A 21,696-nucleotide genomic window follows, 5' to 3' on the forward strand; every position below is an offset into this window, starting at 1 on the left:
AGAGGAGTGGAAGCTGTGTCATCTTTTTTAGTGGAAGATCCCTTGATGCCCATACATCGGAGGAACGTCATTTTGGAGGCCATTAAAGGAGTAGTCCAGTGGTGAAAAACATCCCCTATCCCAAGGATAGGGGATAAGATTCAGATTGCGGGGGGTCCGACCGCTGGGGGCCCCCGCGATCTCCTGTACGGGGCCCTGGCTCGCTGGCCAGATAGCGCATGTTGACCACCAGACGAAGCGGCAGCCGACACGCCCTTAGCCTCTTAGCCCTTGATAAAGCCACAGCCTGTGGCGAAACGTCGGGCGGGCGGGCAATGTGTTAGATTTTTAATTGTCTCACACTATAGATTGTGGACTGCAGCCACAATCTATCTTTTCAATTCAATTAAGATAGCATGCAGTGTCATGCCAATCAATGGATTATGGATCAATATGTGTGAGGTTATTTTAATCTTGGCTCAATAAACGTTAAGTTTTATATTGGGTGGGAAATATAGGGTCTTAGTGATCGCTTAGCGGTCAAATGTTAATAGTACCCCTTTAACTCGTTGGGGGACGAAGGGCGTATGCATACGCCCTCGCGTCCCGTCACTTAAGGACGGCGAGCGGCAGTGATCGGACCGGGATGACTGCTGATATCTATCAGCAGGCATCCCGTGGCTATGCCTAGGATGGTCCTGAGACCCCCCCATATCGGCGATCGCAGCAAATCGCAGGTCAATACAGACCTGTGATTTGCCGCGATCCGGGCAAATCGGGTCACTGGTGACCCGATCTCCCAGAAAATAAGACTGATCGGAGCTGTCAGAGACAGCTCCGACCAGCCTAAAGGATAGGAGCGAGGTGGCAGTGTTGCCACCCTCTCCAATCCCCGGCCATTGGTCGGTCAGGCTGACCACCAATGGCAGGAGGGGGGCGGGGGGATTAGAGTTCATTTCCCCCACTCTGGCCACAGATCGGAAGTCGGTACAGAGCGGGGGGAACACGGGCGGAGAGGGGGAGCATGGCCCGGCTTACCAGGACCTTCGGAGGCGGCATCTGCGGCATCCACGGAGCAGCGGCTGCAGCAGGAAGAGCGGCAGCCGGAAAGTGCGGCGGAGAAGGCTGCAGTGAAGATCGCGATAAATGATCTTTACTGTGGCCTTCTAAAAGCTGCAAAACTACAACTCCCAGCATGCCCACACAGCCAAAGGCTGTCTGGGCATGCTGGGAGTTGTAGTTTTGCAACATCTGGAGGGTCACAGTTTGGAGACCATTGTGTAGTGGTCTCTAAACTATGGTCCTCCAGACGTTGCAAAACTACAACTTTCAGCATGCACTGACTGTCTGGGCATGCTGGGAGTTGTAGTTTTGCAACATCTGAAGTGGCACAGTTTGGAGACCACTATATGGTGGTCTCCAAACTGTAGCCTTCCAGATGTTGCAAAACTACAACTCCCAGCATGCCCAGACAGTCAGGGATGCTGGACGTGTAGTTCTGCAATATCTGGCCCTTCAGATGTTGCAGAACTACAACTCCCATCATGCCTGGACAGTCTGGGCATGCTTGGAGTTGTAGTTTTGCAACATCTGGAGGGCTACAGTTTGGAGACCACTACTTAGCGGTCTCCAAACTGTTCTTCCCCAGTTGTTGCATAACTACAACTCCTAGCATGCCCAGACTGTCCAGGCATGCTGGGAGTTGTAGTTCTGCAACATCTGAAGGGACAGATATTGCAGAACTACACGCCCAGCATCCCTGACTGTCTGGCCATGCTGGGAATTGTAGTTTTGCAACAGCTGTAGGCACACTGGTTGGGAAACACTGAGCTAGAGTCTGTTTCCCAACTCAGTGATTCCAACCCGTGTGCCTCCAGCTGTTGAAAAACTGCAACTCCCAGAGTGCACTGACAGACCGTACATGCTGGGAGTTGTAGTCTTGCAACAGCTGGAGGCACATGGGTTGGAATCACTGAGCTAGAGTCTGTTTTCTAACTCAGTGGTTCCCCACCAGTGTGCCTACAGCTGTTGTAAAACTACAACTCCCAGCATGTACGGTCTGTCAGTGCATTCTGGGAGTTGTCATTTTGCCACAGCTGAAGGTTTGGAGCGCCCCCCCCCCCCCCCCCTCGCTTGTAAATGTACAGGGTACATTTACACGGGCGGGTTTACAGTGGGTTTCCTTCAAGGAAATGAATGTACCCTAAAAACACTACACTAACAAATAATAAAAAGTAAAACACAACACATACACCCCCTTACACGTCGCCCCCCCCCCCCCCCAATAAAAATGAAAAACGTCTCATACGGCAGTGTTTCCTAAACAGCGCCTCCAGCTGTTGCAAAACCACAACTCCCAGTGTTGCTGGACATAGACTGTCCTGACAGGCTTGGAGTCTTGCAACAGCTGGAGGCACCCTGTTTGGTAAACACTGCTGTAGGGTTTTGGTGGAGACAAGCCCCATCCTTGTAACCGGGTCCACCCCTACTGCAAATTCCTCATTCAGGCCTCAAATGCGCATGGCGCTCTCTCACTTCAGAGCCCTGTCGTATTTCAAGGCAACAGTTTAGGGCCACATATGGGGTATCTCCGTACTCGGGAGAAATTGCGTTAAAAATTTTGGGGGGATTTTTCTCCCATTACCCTTTGTAGAAATGGTAAATTTGGGAAAAAAACTGAACTTTAGTGAAATTTTTTTTTTCATTTACACATCCGAATTTAACGAAAAGTCGTCAAACACCTGTGGGGTGTTAAGGCTCACCGGACCCCTTGTTACGTGCCTTGAGGGGTGTAGTTTCCAAAATAGTATGCCATGTGTTTTGTGTTTGCTGTTCTGGCACCATAGGGGCTTCCTAAATGTGACATGCCCCCAAAAACCATTTCAGCAAAATTCACTCTCCAAAATCCCATTGTTGCTCCTTCCCTTCTGAGCCCTCTACTGCGCCCCCCGAACACTTGACATACACATATGAGATATGTCCATACTCGAGAGAAATTGGGTTATAAATTTTGGGGGGCTTTTTCTCCTTTTACCCCTTGTAAAATGTCAAAAACTGGGTCTACAAGAACATGCGAGTGTAAAAAATGAAGATTTTGAATATTCTCCTTCACTATGCTGCTATTCCTGTGAAACACCTAAAGGGTTAACACACTTACTGAATGTCATTTTGAATACTTTGAGGGGTGCAGTTTTTATAATGGGGTAATTTATGGGGGTTTTCTAATATGGAGGCCCTTCAAATCCACTTCAAAACTGAACTGGCCCCTGAAAAATTCTGATTTTGAAAATTTTGTGAAAAATTGGAAAATTGCTTCTGAACTTTTAATCCCTCTGATGTTTTCCAAAAGTAAAAACATGTCAACTTTATGATGCAAATATATAGTAGACATATTGTATTTGTGAATCAATATATCATTTATTTGGAATGTCTGATTTCCTTACAAGCAGAGAGCTTCAAAGTTAGAAAAATGCAAAATTTTCAATTCTTTCATCAAATTTTGGAATTTTTCACCAAGAAATGATGAAGTATCGACAAAAATTTACCACTACCATAAAGTAGAATATGTCATGAAAAAACAATCTCGGAATCAGAATGAAAAGTAAAAACATCCCAGAGTTATTAATGCTTAAAGTGACAGTGGTCAGAATTGCAAAAAATGCTCCCGTCCTTAGGGTTATAATGGGCTCCGTCCCCAAGGAGTTAAGAGGGAAAAACATGATATATATTTAACCCCAACCTAAATGTACCTTATGTTTATTTTCTACCTAAGGTACATAAAGACCGAAAAAAAATACATCAGAGGAACTTCATTTTGGAGGCAATTAAAGGAGTAGTCCAGTGCTGAAAAACATCCCCTATCCCAAGGGTAGGGGATAAGTTTCAGATTGCGGGGGAGGGGTCTGACCGCTGGGGGGCCCCCGCGATCTCCTGTACGGGGCCCTGGCTCGCTGGCCAGATAGCGCGTGTTGACCACCAGACGAAGCGGCAGCCGACACGCCCCTTCAAAAAAAGCGCTATGGCAGAGCCAGAGATTGCCAAAGGCAGCGCTGCATCAGTCCCCCCAAAAATTTGAGTTCCTGGATTTAAATATCTATATTCCGGATGGCTGTTCGCATACTGACACCTATTTTAAGGAACTACCTCGACTTTAACAGTTGCCATCTGAAACAATGGAAGAAGAACATTCCATTCGGTCAAATGAAAAGAATCCGGAGGAATTGTTCTTCCACACAAAAATGCCAGCAACAACTAGATAACCTGGAGAATCGTTTTAAACAAAAAGTGTATCCCAAACCCCTTATATAAGGAGCACACCAGAGAGTGGACGAATTAGAACAAAGTGCTTGCTTGGAAAATAATAAACAGGGTAATGCAGAGGGAGGTTATAATGATGAATTTGATTCTGGTTTTCTAACTACCGTATATACTCGAGTATAAGCCGACCAGAATATAAGCCGAGGCCCCTAATTTCACTATAAGCCTAGGGTGGGAAATACATCATCCCCCCCATGTAATCATCCAGACCCCCGTCATTATCCACCCCCCCTTCATCATCATCGCCTGTCAATCCCTTCATCAGTGGTTTTCAACCTGCGGACCTCTAGATGTTGCAAAACTACAACCTCCAGCATGCCCGGACAGCCATCGGCTGTCTGGGCATGCTGGGATTGTAGTTTTGAAACCTCTGGAGGTCCGCAGGTTGAAGACCACTGCGGCCTTCATCATCATCCCCCCCTTCATCATCATCCCCCCCTTAATCATCATCCCCCTCCCTTTCATCATCACCGCCTGTCAATCCCTTCATCAGTGGTCTTCAACCTGCGGACCTCCAGATGTTGCACAACCACAACTCCCAGCATGCCCGGACAGTCCGGGAATGCTGGGAGTTGTAGTTTTAAAACCTCTGGAGGTCCGCAGGTTGAAGACCACTGTGGCCTTTTTGTTTTGTACTCACCTCCCCTCGGCAGGAAGTTAGGGTGAGCTGGTCCTAGTGATGTTGCCTTGACGACGACGCACAGGGACGTTGTGCATGAAGAGGGCCCTCCGGTGAAAATGGACAGCCCGGAACGAGTATCCCTCCCCACCGGACGGTCCCTGCAGCATAGATGGCCCGGACCAGCTCACCCAAACTGGGGGGGTGAGTACAAAACAAAAGAGGGGGGGGGGGCCTGGATGATGACGAAGGCCGAAGTGGTCTTCAACCTGCGGACCTCCAGAGGTTTCAAAACTACAATACCCAGCATGTCCAGACAGCCGATGGCTGTCTGGGCATGCTGGGAGTTGTAGTTTTACAACATCTGGAGGTCCGCAGGTTGAAGACCACTGAAAAGGGATTGACAGGCGGAGAGATCACTCGAGTATAAGCCGAGGGGGGCATTTTCAGCAAGAAGAATGGTGCTGAAAAACTCGGCTTATACTCGAGTATATACGGTAGGTATTACACATCACACACCAATATTTTTTTTTTATTTTTTTTATTTTCTTGTATAGGTAATATTACCAGCTCATATTATTTTTTTTATGGTTTTTCCGTGTCCTGTGCAGTATCTCTCCCAGAAGTCCACTTGATGGCCCCCGTGGTGGTCTACACCCCGAAGTCATCAATTCTTACTCTAAGAGAGAGTTTGCAGCTGTTCCTGGAGACGGTTAACATTAACCTCTGCATGGTGGAATAATAGGTCACGATGTTTATCAGGATCAGTAGAAGCATCACCCACTCGATGATTATGGTGGTGATTTCACGGATCTCGTCCCAGTCTTCATCATCATAGAATAATTCCTGTAATGTTTTATATCCAAAGTAGAAAATTGCGCAGGTAAAAGTCAGGCCACAGCAGGTGCATCTACTATGGTGGATGACTTTGTTTGCTCCTGGTAATTTATACATCTGGATGGACTGCCCAAGGTAGTATAAGGCTTCACATGTAATGGAAATTACCGTGCTGACAAAGTGTATCCTGGGATATTCTTCGGGGGACAATACATGCATGACAGCTGTACCAAAACAGGAGGCCCACACAATGGCCAGCAGGATCCTCTGGATCAGGACCTGATGACCCCTGAACTCTTCAGTATGCATAACCATATACTTATAAATAAGAAAGGTTAGTACCAAAGTGCCAATGGATGTCCCTATGAAACCAATTCTCAATAATATGTTTTCGGGAAAGAAATTTCCCACGTCACTGTGAAGGAAAAGAAACCAATGTTATTGTGGATATTTCCTCACTCCCAACCCATGAAATAAGAATCCTGTGCTTGTTTATCTTACCTGATGTGCATCAGTGGCGAGGCGGCATGGCCGAGGACGACCGTCACGATGTAGCTGGTGGCAAGCCAGGCCGCACACCAAAACGCCAACAGAAGGGGGACGAACCCCAAACCTTTTAGCTCCATCTCAGTCAAGAAGAAGAAATAGAAGTTGCTAATCGCTCTGTAACAATCTACAGAATGAAGGCTCGGGCGGCTGTCAGTGGAATGTCAGGACTCCAGCTGTCTATGACATCACATGTCTGATGTCACGATGAATGCTTGTTTCTCCAAGGATAAGCATCTAAGGGTCTCGTTCGATCTTAATGTTATACCTTTTTTCAATAAGATCGATGATTCCAAAATGTATGAATATAGGAATAATTCCATATAAGATACAAAAAGTTAGCATCCTCCATTTCTGGAAAAGTTTCTGAGTTGCCCAAAGCAACCAATCAGATTGCTTCCTTCATTTTTCAGAGGTCTTTTCAAAAATGAAAGAAGCAATCTGATTGGTTGCTATGGGCAACTGCATAACTCTTCCTCTACACTGGTTTTGATGAATCTCCCCCATACCTGACCAGTGGAAAAGCTGCTGAGATGCCCATAGCAACCAATCAGATTGCTTCTTTTATTCTTGAAAAAGCCTATGAAAAATTAAAGAAGCGATCTGATTGGTTGCTATGGGCAACTCAGAAACTTTTCCAGGAAAGTAAAGTTTAACCACAACCAGGGGCGGATCCAGAGTCTAGTCTCGGGAGGGGCACTATTAGAGAATTTTGCATTGGCGGACAGAAAATAAGGTGTTTCTTAACCCCTTAAGGACGCAAACCCTTTTTCACCTTAAGGACTGGGCCCTTTTTCGCAATTCTGACCACCGTCACTTTACGAATTAATAACGCGAAAACACTTTTACCGAATATTCTGATTCTGAGATTGTTTTTTCGTGACACATTCTATTTTATTTTGGTGGTAAATTTTCGGCGTTACTTGCATCCTTTTTTGGTGAAAAATCCCCAAATTTAATGAAAATTTTGAAAATTTTGCATTTTTCTAACTTTGAAGCTCTCTACTTGTAAGGAAAATTGATATTCACAATAAATTTTATTTTTCTTCACAAGTACAATATGTTCACTTTATGTTGGCATCATAAAATGGACATATTTTTGCTTTTTTTTTTAAATTAGAGGGCTTCAAAGTAGAGAAGCAATTTTCAAAAATTTCCTGAAAATTGCTAAATCTGAAGGGACAGATGTTACAGAACTACAACTATTTAAATAAAAACAAAAAAAAAACGTATAGGGTTCCCCGTATTTTCATTCTCAGCACAATACCATCCAAACAGCAACAGCCTGACGTTACCAGGGTGGGCGGGGACCATTGTTACTGGCCCTCCCCAGCCTAAATAACGCCAGCCTGTTACCGCCTAGGCCCAGGAGCACCATTTTTGACGCTCCGGGCCTGTTGGTACCGGTGATTCTGGGAGTGATGTCACATGACCTCATTCTTATCTATGTAATTTCAGATGGATATGACTGGAGAGGTGAGGGATTCTGGCAGTAATGTCACATGACCTCATTCTTATCTATGTAATAACAGATGGATATGACTGGAGAGGTGAGGGATTCTGGGAGTTATGTCACATGACCTCATTCTTAACTATGGAATAACAGATGTATATGACTGGAGAGGTGAGGGATTCTGGGAGTGACGTCACATGACCTCATTCTTATCTATGTAATAACAGATGGATATGACTGGAGAGGTGAGGGATTCTGGGAGTGATGTCACATGACCTCATTCTTACCTATGTAATAACAGATGGATATGACTGGATAGGTGAGGGATTCTGGGAGTGATGTCACATGACCTCATTCTTATCGATGTAATAACAGATGGATATGACTGGAGAGGTGAGGGATTCTGGGAGTGATGTCACATGACCTCATTCTTATCTATGTAATAACAGGTGGATATGACTGGAGAGGTGAGGGATTCTGGGAGTGATGTCACATGACCTCATTCTTATCTATGTAATAACAGATGGATATGACTGGAGACGTGAGGGATTCTGGGAGTGATGTCACATGACCTCATTCTTATCTATGTAATAACAGATGGATATGACTGGAGAGGTGAGGGATTCTGGGAGTGATGTCACATGACCTCATTCTTATCTATGTAATAACAGATGGATATGACTGGAGAGGTGAGGGATTCTGGGAATGTATGTAGTGATATTAATGTATCTCTCTATACACAGGATTACACAGTAGTGAAGAAGTCCTCTAGTGGGCGCTGTCGGGCTCCTGTGTGTGAAGGATGGGGAAGAACCGTGAGCCCAATCCCGGGGCCCCCACCTCACTCCCTGATACATGAGGAAATGGATGAACAGAAGATCCGAGAATTCATCAACAAGATGATGGAGCTGCTGACTGGAGAGGTGACCCTGCTGGGACATTATACAGTAATGGAGGGGTCTGGTGATGACTGGAGAGGTGACACTGCTGGGACATTATACAGTAATGGAGGGGTCTGGTGATGACTGGAGAGGTGACACTGCTGGGAATGCTGGGACATTATACAGTAATGGAGGGGTCTGGTGATGACTGGAGAGGTGACACTGCTGGGACATTATACAGTAATGGAGGGGTCTGGTGATGACTGGAGAGGTGACACTGCTGGGACATCGTACAGGAATGGTGGGGTCTGGTGATGACTGGAGAGGTGACCCTGCTGGGATATTATACAGTAATGGAGGGGTCTGGTGATGACTGGAGAGGTGACACTGCTGGGACATTATACAGTAATGGAGGGGTCTGGTGATGACTGGAGAGGTGACACTGCTGGGAATGCTGGGACATTATACAGTAATGGAGGGGTCTGGTGATGACTGGAGAGGTGACCCTGCTGGGACATTATACAGTAATGGAGGGGTCTGGTGATGACTGGAGAGGTGACACTGCTGGGACATTATACAGTAATGGAGGGGTCTGGTGATGACTGGAGAGGTGACACTGCTGGGAATGCTGGGACATTATACAGTAATGGAGGGGTCTGGTGATGACTGGAGAGGTGACACTGCTGGGAATGCTGGGACATTATACAGTAATGGAGGGGTCTGGTGATGACTGGAGAGGTGACACTGCTGGGACATTATATAGTAATGGAGGGGTCTGGTGATGACTGGAGAGGTGACACTGCTGGGAATGCTGGGACATTATACAGTAATGGAGGGGTCTGGTGATGACTGGAGAGGTGACACTGCTGGGAATGCTGGGACATTATACAGTAATGGAGGGGTCTGGTGATGACTGGAGAGGTGACACTGCTGGGAATGCTGGGACATTATACAGTAATGGAGGGGTCTGGTGATGACTGGAGAGGTGACACTGCTGGGACATTATACAGTAATGGAGGGGTCTGGTGATGACTGGAGAGGTGACACTGCTGGGACATTATACAGTAATGGAGTGGTCTGGTGATGACTGGAGAGGTGACCCTGCTGGGACATTATACAGTAATGGAGGGGTCTGGTGATGACTGGAGAGGTGACACTGCTGGGACATTATACAATAATGGAGGGGTCTGGTGATGACTGGAGAGGTGACACTGCTGGGACATTATACAGTAATGGAGGGGTCTGGTGATGACTGGAGAGGTGACACTGCTGGGACATTATACAGTAATGGAGGGGTCTGGTGATGACTGGAGAGGTGACACTGCTAGGACATTATACAGTAATGGAGGGGTCTGGTGATGACTGGAGAGGTGACACTGCTGGGAATGCTGGGACATTATACAGTAATGGAGGGGTCTGGTGATGACTGGAGAGGTGACACTGCTGGGAATGCTGGGACATTATACAGTAATGGAGGGGTCTGGTGATGACTGGAGAGGTGACACTGCTGGGACATTATACAGTAATGGAGGTGTCTGGTGATGACTGGAGAGGTGACACTGCTGGGAATGCTGGGACATTATACAGTAACACCACTGGAGGGGTCAGGTGATGACTGTATCATTATGTGTCAGGTTCCTATAAGGTGTCAAGACGTGGCGGTCTATTTCTCCATGGAGGAGTGGGAGTATGTAGAAGGACACAAGGATCAGTACAAGGATCAGGTCATGATGAAGGATCAGCAGCCCCTCACATCACCAGGTAATAGATATGACTATATACACACGTCCTCTCATTATTTGTATATAAAGAATGAATTCAGTCTCTGTATGTGTTCCCTACAGTCAGATCCAGTAAGAGAACAGCACCAGAGAGGTGTCCCCCTCCTCTTGATGAGCAGAATATGGAGGACATTACTACAGGGAAAGATCTGATCTATATTAAGGCTACAGACATAAAGGAAGAAGAAGAAGAGACAGATGTGAGCGGTGATGAGCAGTATAAGGAGGACATTCATACAGATAACCGCACAGGTGAGTAGTAACCACTAAATACAGAGAAGGGTCACAGATTCTACTCAGTCACTGGCTGCAATAATCACAGAAAAAAATAATCCTCATATATGTTACTCACTAGGTCATCCAGATGCTATACAGGTCTTTTTTGTTTGTCTTCTGTATTTGGCTCACAAATCCCTCTGTTCTGCTGCTCACTTATTCTGACATAAACTGCTCAGGAAGGGGAGTGTCCGAGGCAAGCACTGAGCCCGCCCTCACTCACCATTCATTCATTCATTCTTTTTATCCAATCACTGCAGTCTGCTCTGTAACCCCCTCCTCTCTGCTTTCATGCTGCAGTCTGATAGGACAGGAGTGAGCACAGAGGAGTACTAGTCCTGCCAGGTCTGTGCTTCAGCTGGGACAGAGATGATGCTGCAGCCGGAAAGGATTATGTTTTAGATCTGTGGTCTCAAAGTGTGACCCTTACTGATACTGAGCATGCGTTTTGTTTTTAACCCCTTAAGGACCAGGCCAATTTTATTTTTGTGTTGTAGTTTTTTCCTCCTCGCCATCTAAAATCCGTAACTCTTTACAATTTACATTCACAGACCCATATGAGGCGCGACCAATTGTACTTTGTAATTACATCAATCATTTTACCATAAAATGTACGGCAAACACAAAACAAAAGAAATTTTTTATAAAAACCACAATTTTGCTAATTTTGTCAGGTTTTGTTTCCACGCTGTACACTTTACGATAAAAATTACGTTTTCTTTATTCTGTGGGTCAATTCGATTAAATACTTATCTCAAACTTTTTTTTTTTTTTTTTACAAAATCAGTATCTTTAAAATCGCCCTATTTTTACCATCTCTACCTTTTTCTTTTTTTTTGTATTCGAGACGGTATGAGGGCTCATTTCTTGCACCATGACCTGTAGTTTTTTTTAGCTCCACTTTTGTATATATGTGACTTTTTAGTCACTTTTTATAAATTTGAAAACATTTTTGGTGAATGTGATGGCACCATGTCATTCACCGTACGGCATCATTAACATTATGTTAACCTGTTGGGGACGGAGGGCATACCTGTACGCCCTTCGCCAACTTCCTTTCCATAATGCGGGGCCATGCGTCCTAGTGGGTCAGGCCCAGCCTCTAACAACGGCCAGAACCCGTGGCTAGTAGCGCGTGGGACTGATCGCGGTGCAACGCACTATTAACCCTGTAGACGCGGCGTTCAAAGTTGCCCCCAAAGTAGCCCTCTATGGGATAACAATGATCAGTATAAGAGATCAGTGTGTTCAGTGTTATAGTCTCCTGTGGGATAACAATGATCAATGTAAAAGATCAGTGTGCAGTGTTATAGTCTCCTATGGGATAACAATGATCAGTATAAGAGATCAGTGTGTGCAGTGTTATAGTCTCCTATGGGATAACAATGATCAGTATAAGAGATCAGTGTGTGAAGTGTTATAGGTCCCTATGGGATAACAATGATCAGTATAAAAGATCAGTGTGTGCAGTGTTATAGTCTCCTATGGGATAACAATGATCAGTATAAGAGATCAGTGTGTGCAGTGTTATAGCCTCCTATGGGATAACAATGATCAGTATAAGAGATCAGTGTGTGCAGTGTTATAGTCTCCTATGGGATAACAATGATCAGTATAAGAGATCAGTGTGTGCAGTGTTATAGTCTCCTATGGGATAACAATGATCAGTATAAGAGATCAGTGTGTGCAGTGTTATAGTCTCCTATGGGAGCTTTAACGTTGCAAAACAAAAGTGAAAAAAAAGTTAATAAAGATCATTTAACCCCTTCCCTAATAAAAGTTTGAATCAAGTTTGAAAAATCCAGTGTAAATAAAAATAAACATATGTGATGTCGCTGCGGCAGAAATTTCCGAATTATAAAAGGATATAGTTAAATAAACCGCATGGTAAATGGCATACGCACAAAAAAATTACAAAGTCCAAAATAGCATATTTTAGGTCATTTTTAATATCATGAAAAAATGAATAAAAAGCGATCAAAAAGATCAATACAAAAATGGTACCAATAAAAACTTCAGATCACGGCGCAAAAAATGCGCCCTCATACCGCCCTGTACGCAGAAAAATAAAAAAGTTATAGGGGTCAGAAGATGACAATTTTAAACATATACATTTTCCTGTATGAAGTTATGATTTTTTCCAGAAGTGCGACAAAATCAAACCTATATAAGTAGGGGATCATTTTAACCGTATGGACCTACAGAATAATGATAAGGTGTAATTTTTAGCGAAAAATGTACTATGTAGAAACGTAAACCCCCCCAAAAGTTACAAAATTGCATTTTTTCTTACATTTTGTTGCACAATTATTATTTTTTTCCCGTTTCGCTGTAGATTTTTGGGTAGAATGACTAATATCACTGCAAAGTAGAATTGGTGGCGCAAAAAATAAGCCTCATATGGATTTTAAGGTGCAAAATTGAAAGGGTTATGATTTTATAAAGGTAAGGAGGTAAAAACGAAAGTGCAAAAATGGAAAAACCCTGCGTCCCCAAAGGGTTAATCATTATTATTATTTTTTTTTTAGTAAAATTGGGAAAAGGGTGATGTAAAAGAAAACTGTCACCCTGATCACCCACACTAAACCCAATACACAGGATTATAGTGTGGGTGACCAGGAGTGCAAAGAGGGGTCACTTACCAAATTCCCTCCAGTGGCTCCTGTGATCTTGCCCAACAAATGTCCCGTGCTCAGTTCGGTTACCCCCGATGGCTGTCCACCCCCTGCTTCTTCCTGCCCCCTGAAACAATCTGCCTCTATTAGTATATGCGCTCTGAGGCAGGAGAACAAGCGCAGTTAGTTTACAGACAGCTCTCATGTCCTAGTGACCGGCCTCAGAGCGCGGCGCTCACGTGACATGCGACTCGCGTCACTAGGACGTTAGAGCTGTCTGTAAACTAACTGCGCTTCTTCTCCTGCCTCAGAGCGCGGCGCTCACGTGACATGCGACTCGCGTCACTAGGACGTTAGAGCTGTCTGTAAACTAACTGCGCTTCTTCTCCTGCCTCAGAGCGCGGCGCTCACGTGACATGCGACTCGCGTCACTAGGACATTAGAGCTGTCTGTAAACTAACTGCGCTTCTTCTCCTGCCTCAGAGCGCGGCGCTCACGTGACATGTGACTCGCGTCACTACGACGTTAGAGCTGTCTGTAAACTAACTGCGCTTCTTCTCCTGCCTCAGAGCGCGGCGCTCACGTGACATGCGACTCGCGTCACTAGGACATTAGAGCTGTCTGTAAACTAACTGCGCTTCTTCTCCTGCCTCAGAGCGCGGCGCTCACGTGACATGCGACTCGCGTCACTACGACGTTAGAACTGTCTGTAAACTAACTGCGCTTCTTCTCCTGCCTCAGAGCGCGGCGCTCACGTGACATGCGACTCGCGTCACTAGGATGTTAGAGCTGTCTGTAAACTAACTGCGCTTCTTCTCCTGCCTCAGAGCGCGGCGCTCACGTGACATGTGATTCGCGTCACTACGACGTTAGAGCTGTCTGTAAACTAACTGCGCTTCTTCTCCTGCCTCAGAGCACGGCGCTCACGTGACATGCGACTCGCGTCACTACGACGTTAGAACTGTCTGTAAACTAACTGCGCTTCTTCTCCTGCCTCAGAGCGCGGCGCTCACGTGACATGTGACTCGCGTCACTACGACGTTAGAGCTGTCTGTAAACTAACTGCGCTTCTTCTCCTGCCTCAGAGCGCGGCGCTCACGTGACATGCGACTCGCGTCACTAGGACGTTAGAGCTGTCTGTAAACTAACTGCGCTTCTTCTCCTGCCTCAGAGCGCGGCGCTCACGTGACATGTGACTCGCGTCACTACGACGTTAGAGCTGTCTGTAAACTAACTGCGCTTCATCTCCTGCCTCAGAGCGCGGCGCTCACGTGACATGTGACTCGCGTCACTACGACGTTAGAGCTGTCTGTAAACTAACTGCGCTTCATCTCCTGCCTCAGAGTGCGGCGCTCACGTGACATGTGACTCGTGTCACTACGACGTTAGAACTGTCTGTAAACTAACTGCACTTGTTCTCCTGCCTCAGAGCGCGGCGCTCACGTGACATGCGACTCGCGTCACTACGACGTTAGAGCTGTCTGTAAACTAACTGCGCTTGTTCTCCTGCCTCAGAGCGCAGCGCAGAGTTAGAATTCTGCTGGAAGGCCTCCGTGCCGCTGACAATCAGATCACAATCCGTGCCGCACTGTATCTGCATTGATCACGGCATCTGAGGGGTTAATGGCGGACATCAGTGCAATCTCTGCTCCGATACTCACGGTCATGTATAGGACACAAATGTACGTCTTGGTGCGCAAAGTCATGTGCATTTACTTCATGTGTCATTAAAGGGTTAAAGTCCTTGCGCTGTTGTTTTTATTGTCTCTGTTGTCTCCATCTTATATAGTCAGCAGGATTTCCATGTAGACGACTAGAGGAATAATTTGGGATAGAGCTGGCGCTGTGACCAAATATGTGGATCACCGTATTTTTATAACTTATGGCGGTTCCGCGTTATATAACGGTATTTCTTTCACCCCCCCAAATCATGTGACCCGCGAGCGCTGCCCCAAATCATGTTACCTGCCAGCGCTGTTCTGCTCCCCCCCCCAAGCCAGCTCCTTACATGACAGTGAGTTTAACCTATCACTGGCCGGGGCGGGACATCGCTGCGGCTGGTGATAGGCTGACGGCAGACGTTCCAGTCCCCAGGAACAGCGTGAGGCCGACGTAGGTAAGTTAAAGGACATGTCCGGTGCTCACTTTTCTTATTTTATCCGTTCCGGGCTGCAAAATAAAAGAAAACACACTTTCTCTTACCTGCCAACGAGCCCCCGGAGCTCCGGTACACTCCGGTACAGGTGTTGGGTCCCCGGGCTGTATTCTTCTTACTTCCTGTTAGCCCGGCACGTCACATGGAGCTTCAGCCTATCACCGGCCGCAGTGATGTCCCGCCTCTGCTGGTGATAGGCTGAAGCTCCGTGTGATGTGCCGGGCTAACAGGAAGTAAGAAGAATACAGCTCGGGGACCGAACACCTGTACCGGAGTGTACCGGAGCTCCGGGGGCTCGTTGGCAGGTAAGATAAAGTGTGTTTTCTTTTATTTTTCAGCCCAGAACGGATAAAATAAGAAAAGTGAGCACCGGACATGTCCTTTAACGTTTATTTTCTTTATCTTTTGCAGCCCGGGCATAGGGATACAGCGTACAGCAGTGGTCTCCAACCTGCGGACCTCCAGCTGTTGCAAAACTACAACTCCCAGCATGCCCGGACAGCCGTTGGCTGTCCGGGCATGCTGGGAGTTGTAGTTTTGCAACATCTGGAGGTCCGCAGGTTGGAGACCACCGGCGTACAGTATAGAGTTCCAGCGCCGGCGGCCACAACAAAGTGGAGGAGGGCAGTGCTTGCGGGTGATATGTGAGTAGTGCCCCGCTGGGGTGATCATTAATTGGGGGGAGCAGAACAGTGCTGGCGGGTCACGTATGATTAGTTCCTTGATGTGCGGACAGCGCAGCGCTGGGCTGATAATTCATTCCCGAGGGGGAGGGGCCCAACCGGTATTGCGGTATGGGAAAAATTCATATAGTGGAGCCCCAAAATTTCGGTATTCGGTATGAACGGGTATATACCGCCCAGCCCTAATTTGGGATATTTCCCAGCACTTCTGTATTGCTGGGGGCTCTGAACCGCCTCGGCTGTCGTCTGATTTGTGCCCTATGGATTGTTCATTGCTGCTGGATGGGAGTGTGATGGGGTCCAGGAGTGGGGTGTATGTGACCTGAAGACCCGATATTATGTCTACATTAACTATTTATTATCCGGAGGACGGGGAGAAGGTTCCATGATGTCACATGCTGCACTTATAATGTTCTACTAAAAAGACTATAAATATGGGCGCAGTGTTTAACCCCTTAAGGACTCAGCGTTTTTCTGTTTTTGCATTTTCATTTTTTCCCTCATCATCTTCTAAAAATCATAACGCTTTCAATTTTGCACATAAAATTCCATATTATGGCTAATTTTTTGCGCCACCAATTCTACTTTGCAGTGACATTAGTCATTTTACCAAAAAATCCACGGCGAAACAGAAAAAAAAATTAATTGTGCGACAAAATTGGAGAAAAAATTTCATTTTGTAACTTTTGGGGCTTCTGTTTCTATGCAGTAAATATTTCGGTAAAACTGACACCTTCTCTTTATTCTGTAGGTCCATACGGTTAAAATGATCCCCTACTTATATAGGTTTGATTTTGTCGCATTTCTCGAAAAAATCATAACTACATGCAGGAAAATGTATACGTTTAAAATTGTCATCTTCTGACCCCTATAACTTTTTTATTTTTCCGCGTACGGAGCGGTATGAGGACTAATTTTTTGCACCGTCATCTAAAGTTGTTAGCGGTTCCATTTTTGCATTGATCTGACATTTTGATCGCTTTTTAAACATTTTTTTATGATATAAAAAGTGACCAAAAATACACTATTTTGGACTTTGGAATTTTTTTGCGCGCACGCCATTGACCGTGCGGTTTAATTAAGGATACATTTTTATAGTTCGGACATTTCTGCACGCGGCGATACCACATATGTTTATTTTTATTTACACAGTTTTTTATATATATTTTTTTTTTTATGGAAAAGGGGGGTGATTCAAACTTTTATTGGGGAAGGGGTTAAATGACCTTTATTAACTTTTTTTCCCACTTTTTTTGCAGTGTTATAGCTTTCATAGGAGACTATAACACTGCACACACTGATCTCTTATACTGATCATTGTTATCCCATAGGAGACTATAACACTGCACATTGTTATCCCATAGGAGACTATAACACTGCACACACTGATCTCTTATACTGATCATTGTTATCCCATAGGGGACTATAACACTGCACACACTGATCTCTTATACTGATCATTGTTATCCCATAGGGGACTATAACACTGCACACACTGATCTCTTATACTGATCATTGTTATCCCATAGGGACCTATAACACTGCACACACTGATCTCTTATACTGATCATTGTTATCCCATAGGAGACTATAACACTGCACACACTGATCTCTTATACTGATCATTGTTATCCCATAGGGGACTATAACACTGCACACACTGATCTCTTATACTGATCATTGTTATCCCATAGGGACCTATAACACTGCACACACTGATCTCTTATACTGATCATTGTTATCCCATAGGAGACTATAACACTGCACACACTGATCTCTTATACTGATCATTGTTATCCCATAGGAGACTATAACACTGCACACACTGATCTCTTATACTGATCATTGGTATCCCATAGGGGACTATAACACTGCACACACTGATCTCTTATACTGATGATTATTATCCCATAGGAGACTATAACACTGCACACACTGATCTCTTATACTGATCATTGTTATCCCATAGGGGACTATAACACTGCACACACTGATCTCTTATACTGATCATTGTTATCCCATAGGAGACTATAACACTGCACACACTGATCTCTTATACTGATCATTATTATCCCATAGGAGACTATAACACTGCATACACTGATCTCTTATACTGATCATTGTTATCCCATAGGAGACTATAACACTGCACACACTGATCTCTTATACTGATCATTGTTATCCTATAGGGGACTATAACACTGCACACACTGATCTCTTACACTGATCATTATTATCCCATAGGGGGCTATAACACTGCACACACTGATCTTTCCCCCTGATCCCTGCAAAGCCATAGCTTTGAATGGATCAGCATAATAGGGGGTTGCTTGCTCAAGCCTGTAGCTCAGGCTTGGAGCAATCAAACGCTGATCGAATGTGACGGAGCGAGGTAAGGGGGTCTCCGCTCGCGTCCTAGCTGATCGGGACTATCGCGATATTCGGGTGTACATGTACGCCCTGGGTCCTTAAGAGGTTAAAGTTTTTATTGTTGTTTTTTTTCTTTTTTACTTAAAAATGAAATCTGTTTTATTCTCTGCAGATTCTTGTACCAGGAGATCAGAGTAGAATCTTATATCTTCAGATTATAAAGCAGATGATGATATCACACAAGATACATATGAAGAACATTCCATTATCCCAGATACACCCTCAGCCCTTCACAGCCAAGATCTGTCATCTCATCCTTATATACAGGTCCTGTCTTCTCAGTCATCACAGGAGGTTCAGCAAAATAAAAGTCACAGAAGGGGTGCTGGACATCAAAGAGATTGTGCAGGGAAGAAGCAATATTCATGTTCAGTATGTGGAAAATGTTTTACTTCTAAATCAAGTCTTGTTGAACATCAGAGAACTCACACAAGGGATAAACCATTTTTATGTTCAGAATGTGGAAAATGTTTTACTTTTAAATCACGGCTTGTTAGACATCAGAGAATTCACACAGGAGAGAAGCCATTTGTATGTCCAGAATGTGGAAAATATTTTACTCAGAGATCACATCTGTCTGAACATCAAAAAATTCATATTGGAGAGAAACCATTTTCATGTTCAGAATGTGGAAAATGTTTTACTCAGAGATCACATCTGTCTGAACATCAAAAAATTCATATTGGAGAGAAGCCATTTTCATGTTCAGAATGTGGAAAATGTTTTACTCAGAGATCACATCTGTCTGAACATCAAAAAATTCATATTGGAGAGAAGCCATTTTTATGCTCAGAATGTGGAAAATGTTTTACTTCCAAATCATGGCTTGTTCAACATCAGAGAACCCACACAGGAGAGAAGCCATATTCATGTGCAGAATGTGGAAAATGTTTTACTCGAAAAGCAAGTCTTCTTATACACCAAAGAACGCACACAAAGTAGCCTTCTAACTTGTCAAATTGTACAAAAACTACAACATTGCAGTCACAGGAGAGATCAATTTAGAGCAATAAATTTACATGGGAAAAGTATTAGTATTCCAGAAAATGTCTGATATACAAAATGCAAACAGAATCCAAATAACACATCTGTATATATGTCACCAGGTACTAGAATATTATATATATATATATATATATATATATATATATATATATAATCTCCAAACAAATAAGAGAGAGAATGCGGCAGCTCACCAAAATCCTTCAGGCTTTATATCATGCGGGTGTACAGACAGGTGCAAATCACAGAGAAACGTCCCTTTCACACTGACTTGTACTTCTTCTGGCTCCGGGAGCAGGAAGAAGTACAAGTCAGTGTGAACCGGACGTTGCTCTGTGATTTGCACCTGTCTGTACACCCGCATGATATAAAGCCTGAAGGATTTTGTTGCGCTGTCGCATTCTTTCTCTTATTTGTTTGGAGTTGCATTAGTCTAAGGACTTTATTGCTGAGCACCACCAGATAGAGGCATTTATGAGCGGCCGTATTATTGCCATCGGAGAAGGGATTTGCATCAGTCCCTGTGAATCCACGGTAGTGCCCGCTGAAAACTTCTCATTGTTACGAGTGATTAATAAAGATTTACTTTTCAGACATAAAGTTTCTTATCCATTTATCTCTATAATTTTGTCTGCTGGGAAATAATCCCCCATAACAATGTAGAGATATGATGTGTCCGCTGCTCCTCATGGTGAAGACCCAACAGGTATAATCCATGGGGAGCTGCTGGGACTGGATATTCCCCACCGGCCATGATTGACAGATCGCTCTTTGTTCACATATGTTACATATTATGGGATATTTCTCAATACATGTTCTCATTATCAAGGTTACAGGTTATCACTGAGATACACTGTACAGTGCTGGATGTATATATATATAATCTAATGACATAGTACAATACTATTTCAGTACAGTGGGAGGATATACCATATATATACACATGAAGTATCCAATAAGAAAACACCCACCACCTAATGTATACCATGCCGGTGCAGTGCCGTAGATTGTGATTTGCCATAGATTGTGATGGAGTGACTCAGCAGTTTTCCCTGCTCGAGCGCTCCGCCTCCATCACATTCTATAGGCTGACACTCGCACAACCCCCCAACCATTGGTTACTGCGGGGGCTGGGGAGGGGGGGGGGTGCGAGTGTCACGTGACATATTTAACCATCAGGCATCGCAGCTCACGGCAGTCTCACTTGGGCTATCACAGGGACAGGATCTCTCCCTGTAATAGCCCGAAGCTGTACGGAGCTCTCATGGCTTTTGTGGCCCAATTCCGAGAGCGGTATCGGGCCACAGAAGCTAATACTCTTACTGTTTTATTGTCACCCGCCAGTGCGCTTGTTCGCCACCGCTATCGGTATGCCTATGCCTGATAGCGGCGTTATCAGCTTGTCACCCGCCAGCGCGATCGCTCGACAGTGCTATCAGGATCCCTATGCCCGCCCGCTGTTCTGCTCCCCGTCCCCTGTTAACTCTCAGGGAACGGGGAACAGAAAGTAGAGCAGCGCGCGCCGCTAAAGTAGTGCTGCGCATGCGCAGCACTACACAAATGCTAAAGTAGTACTGCGCATGCGCAGCACTACGCAAATAGCATAGGTAGGTAGTGTAGCCGTACATTAGTGTAGGTTGTAATTTAGCATAGTTTAGCATTAATAGTGAAAGGGGGTTAGGCACCACAACTCCCAGCATGCCCAGACAGCTAAAGGCTGCCCAGGCATGCTGGGAGTTGTGGTTTAGCTTAAAATAGACAGCAATGGGACCACAACTCCCAGCATGCCCAGACAGCTAAAGGCTGCCCAGGCACGCTGGGAGTTGTAGTTTAGGACTACAACTCCCAGCATGCCCAGATAGCTAAAGGCTGCCCAGGCATGCTAGGAGTTGTAGTTTAGCTTAGATTAGACAGCGAATGGACCACAACTCCCAGCATGCCCAGACAGCTAAAGGCTGCCCAGGCATGCTGGGAGTTGTAGTGCAGTGAAGGGACCAGAACTCCCAGCATGCCGAGACAGCTGAAGGCTGCCCAGGCATGCTGGGAGTTGTAGTTTAGCTTAGATTAGACAGCGAAAGGACCACAACTCCCATCATGCCCAGACAGCTAAAGGCTGCCCAGG

At 45.1% G+C, this 21,696-nt stretch overlaps 2 protein-coding genes across 2 annotated transcripts; one reads left to right on the plus strand and one right to left on the minus strand.

Annotated features, from left to right (window-relative positions):
- Positions 1-5,478: 5,478 nt before the first annotated feature.
- LOC130297904 (DNA damage-regulated autophagy modulator protein 1-like) lies at positions 5,479-6,407 on the minus strand. The gene is made up of 2 exons (XM_056550753.1): positions 6,254-6,407; positions 5,479-6,167 (listed from the first exon to the last, which is right to left on the minus strand). Exons 1-2 carry the CDS (start codon positions 6,376-6,378, stop codon positions 5,567-5,569), a joined length of 726 nt encoding a protein of 241 aa, XP_056406728.1. The 5' UTR covers positions 6,379-6,407; the 3' UTR covers positions 5,479-5,566.
- An 8,562-nt stretch (positions 6,408-14,969) lies between these two features.
- Positions 14,970-19,582, plus strand: LOC130297926 (gastrula zinc finger protein XlCGF71.1-like). Its single transcript, XM_056550775.1, has 2 exons — positions 14,970-14,986; positions 18,713-19,582. Exons 1-2 carry the CDS (start codon positions 14,970-14,972, stop codon positions 19,512-19,514), a joined length of 819 nt encoding a protein of 272 aa, XP_056406750.1. The 3' UTR covers positions 19,515-19,582.
- The last annotated feature ends 2,114 nt before the right edge of the window (positions 19,583-21,696 follow it).

Source organism: Hyla sarda (assembly GCF_029499605.1).
Source record: "Hyla sarda isolate aHylSar1 chromosome 1 unlocalized genomic scaffold, aHylSar1.hap1 SUPER_1_unloc_1, whole genome shotgun sequence".
Lineage (NCBI taxonomy): Eukaryota > Metazoa > Chordata > Amphibia > Anura > Hylidae > Hyla > Hyla sarda.

What these genes read in the sequence shown, in the direction of transcription:
- LOC130297904 (XM_056550753.1), bottom strand. Translation starts at nt 6,378, where the DNA reads ATGGAGCTAAAAGGTTTGGGGTTCGTCCCCCTTCTGTTGGCGTTTTGG. An exon ending in TCGCCACTGATGCACATCAG is followed by an intron (nt 6,168 to 6,253) that starts GTAAGATAAACA and finishes TTTCCTTCACAG; the next exon opens with TGACGTGGGAAATTTCTTTC.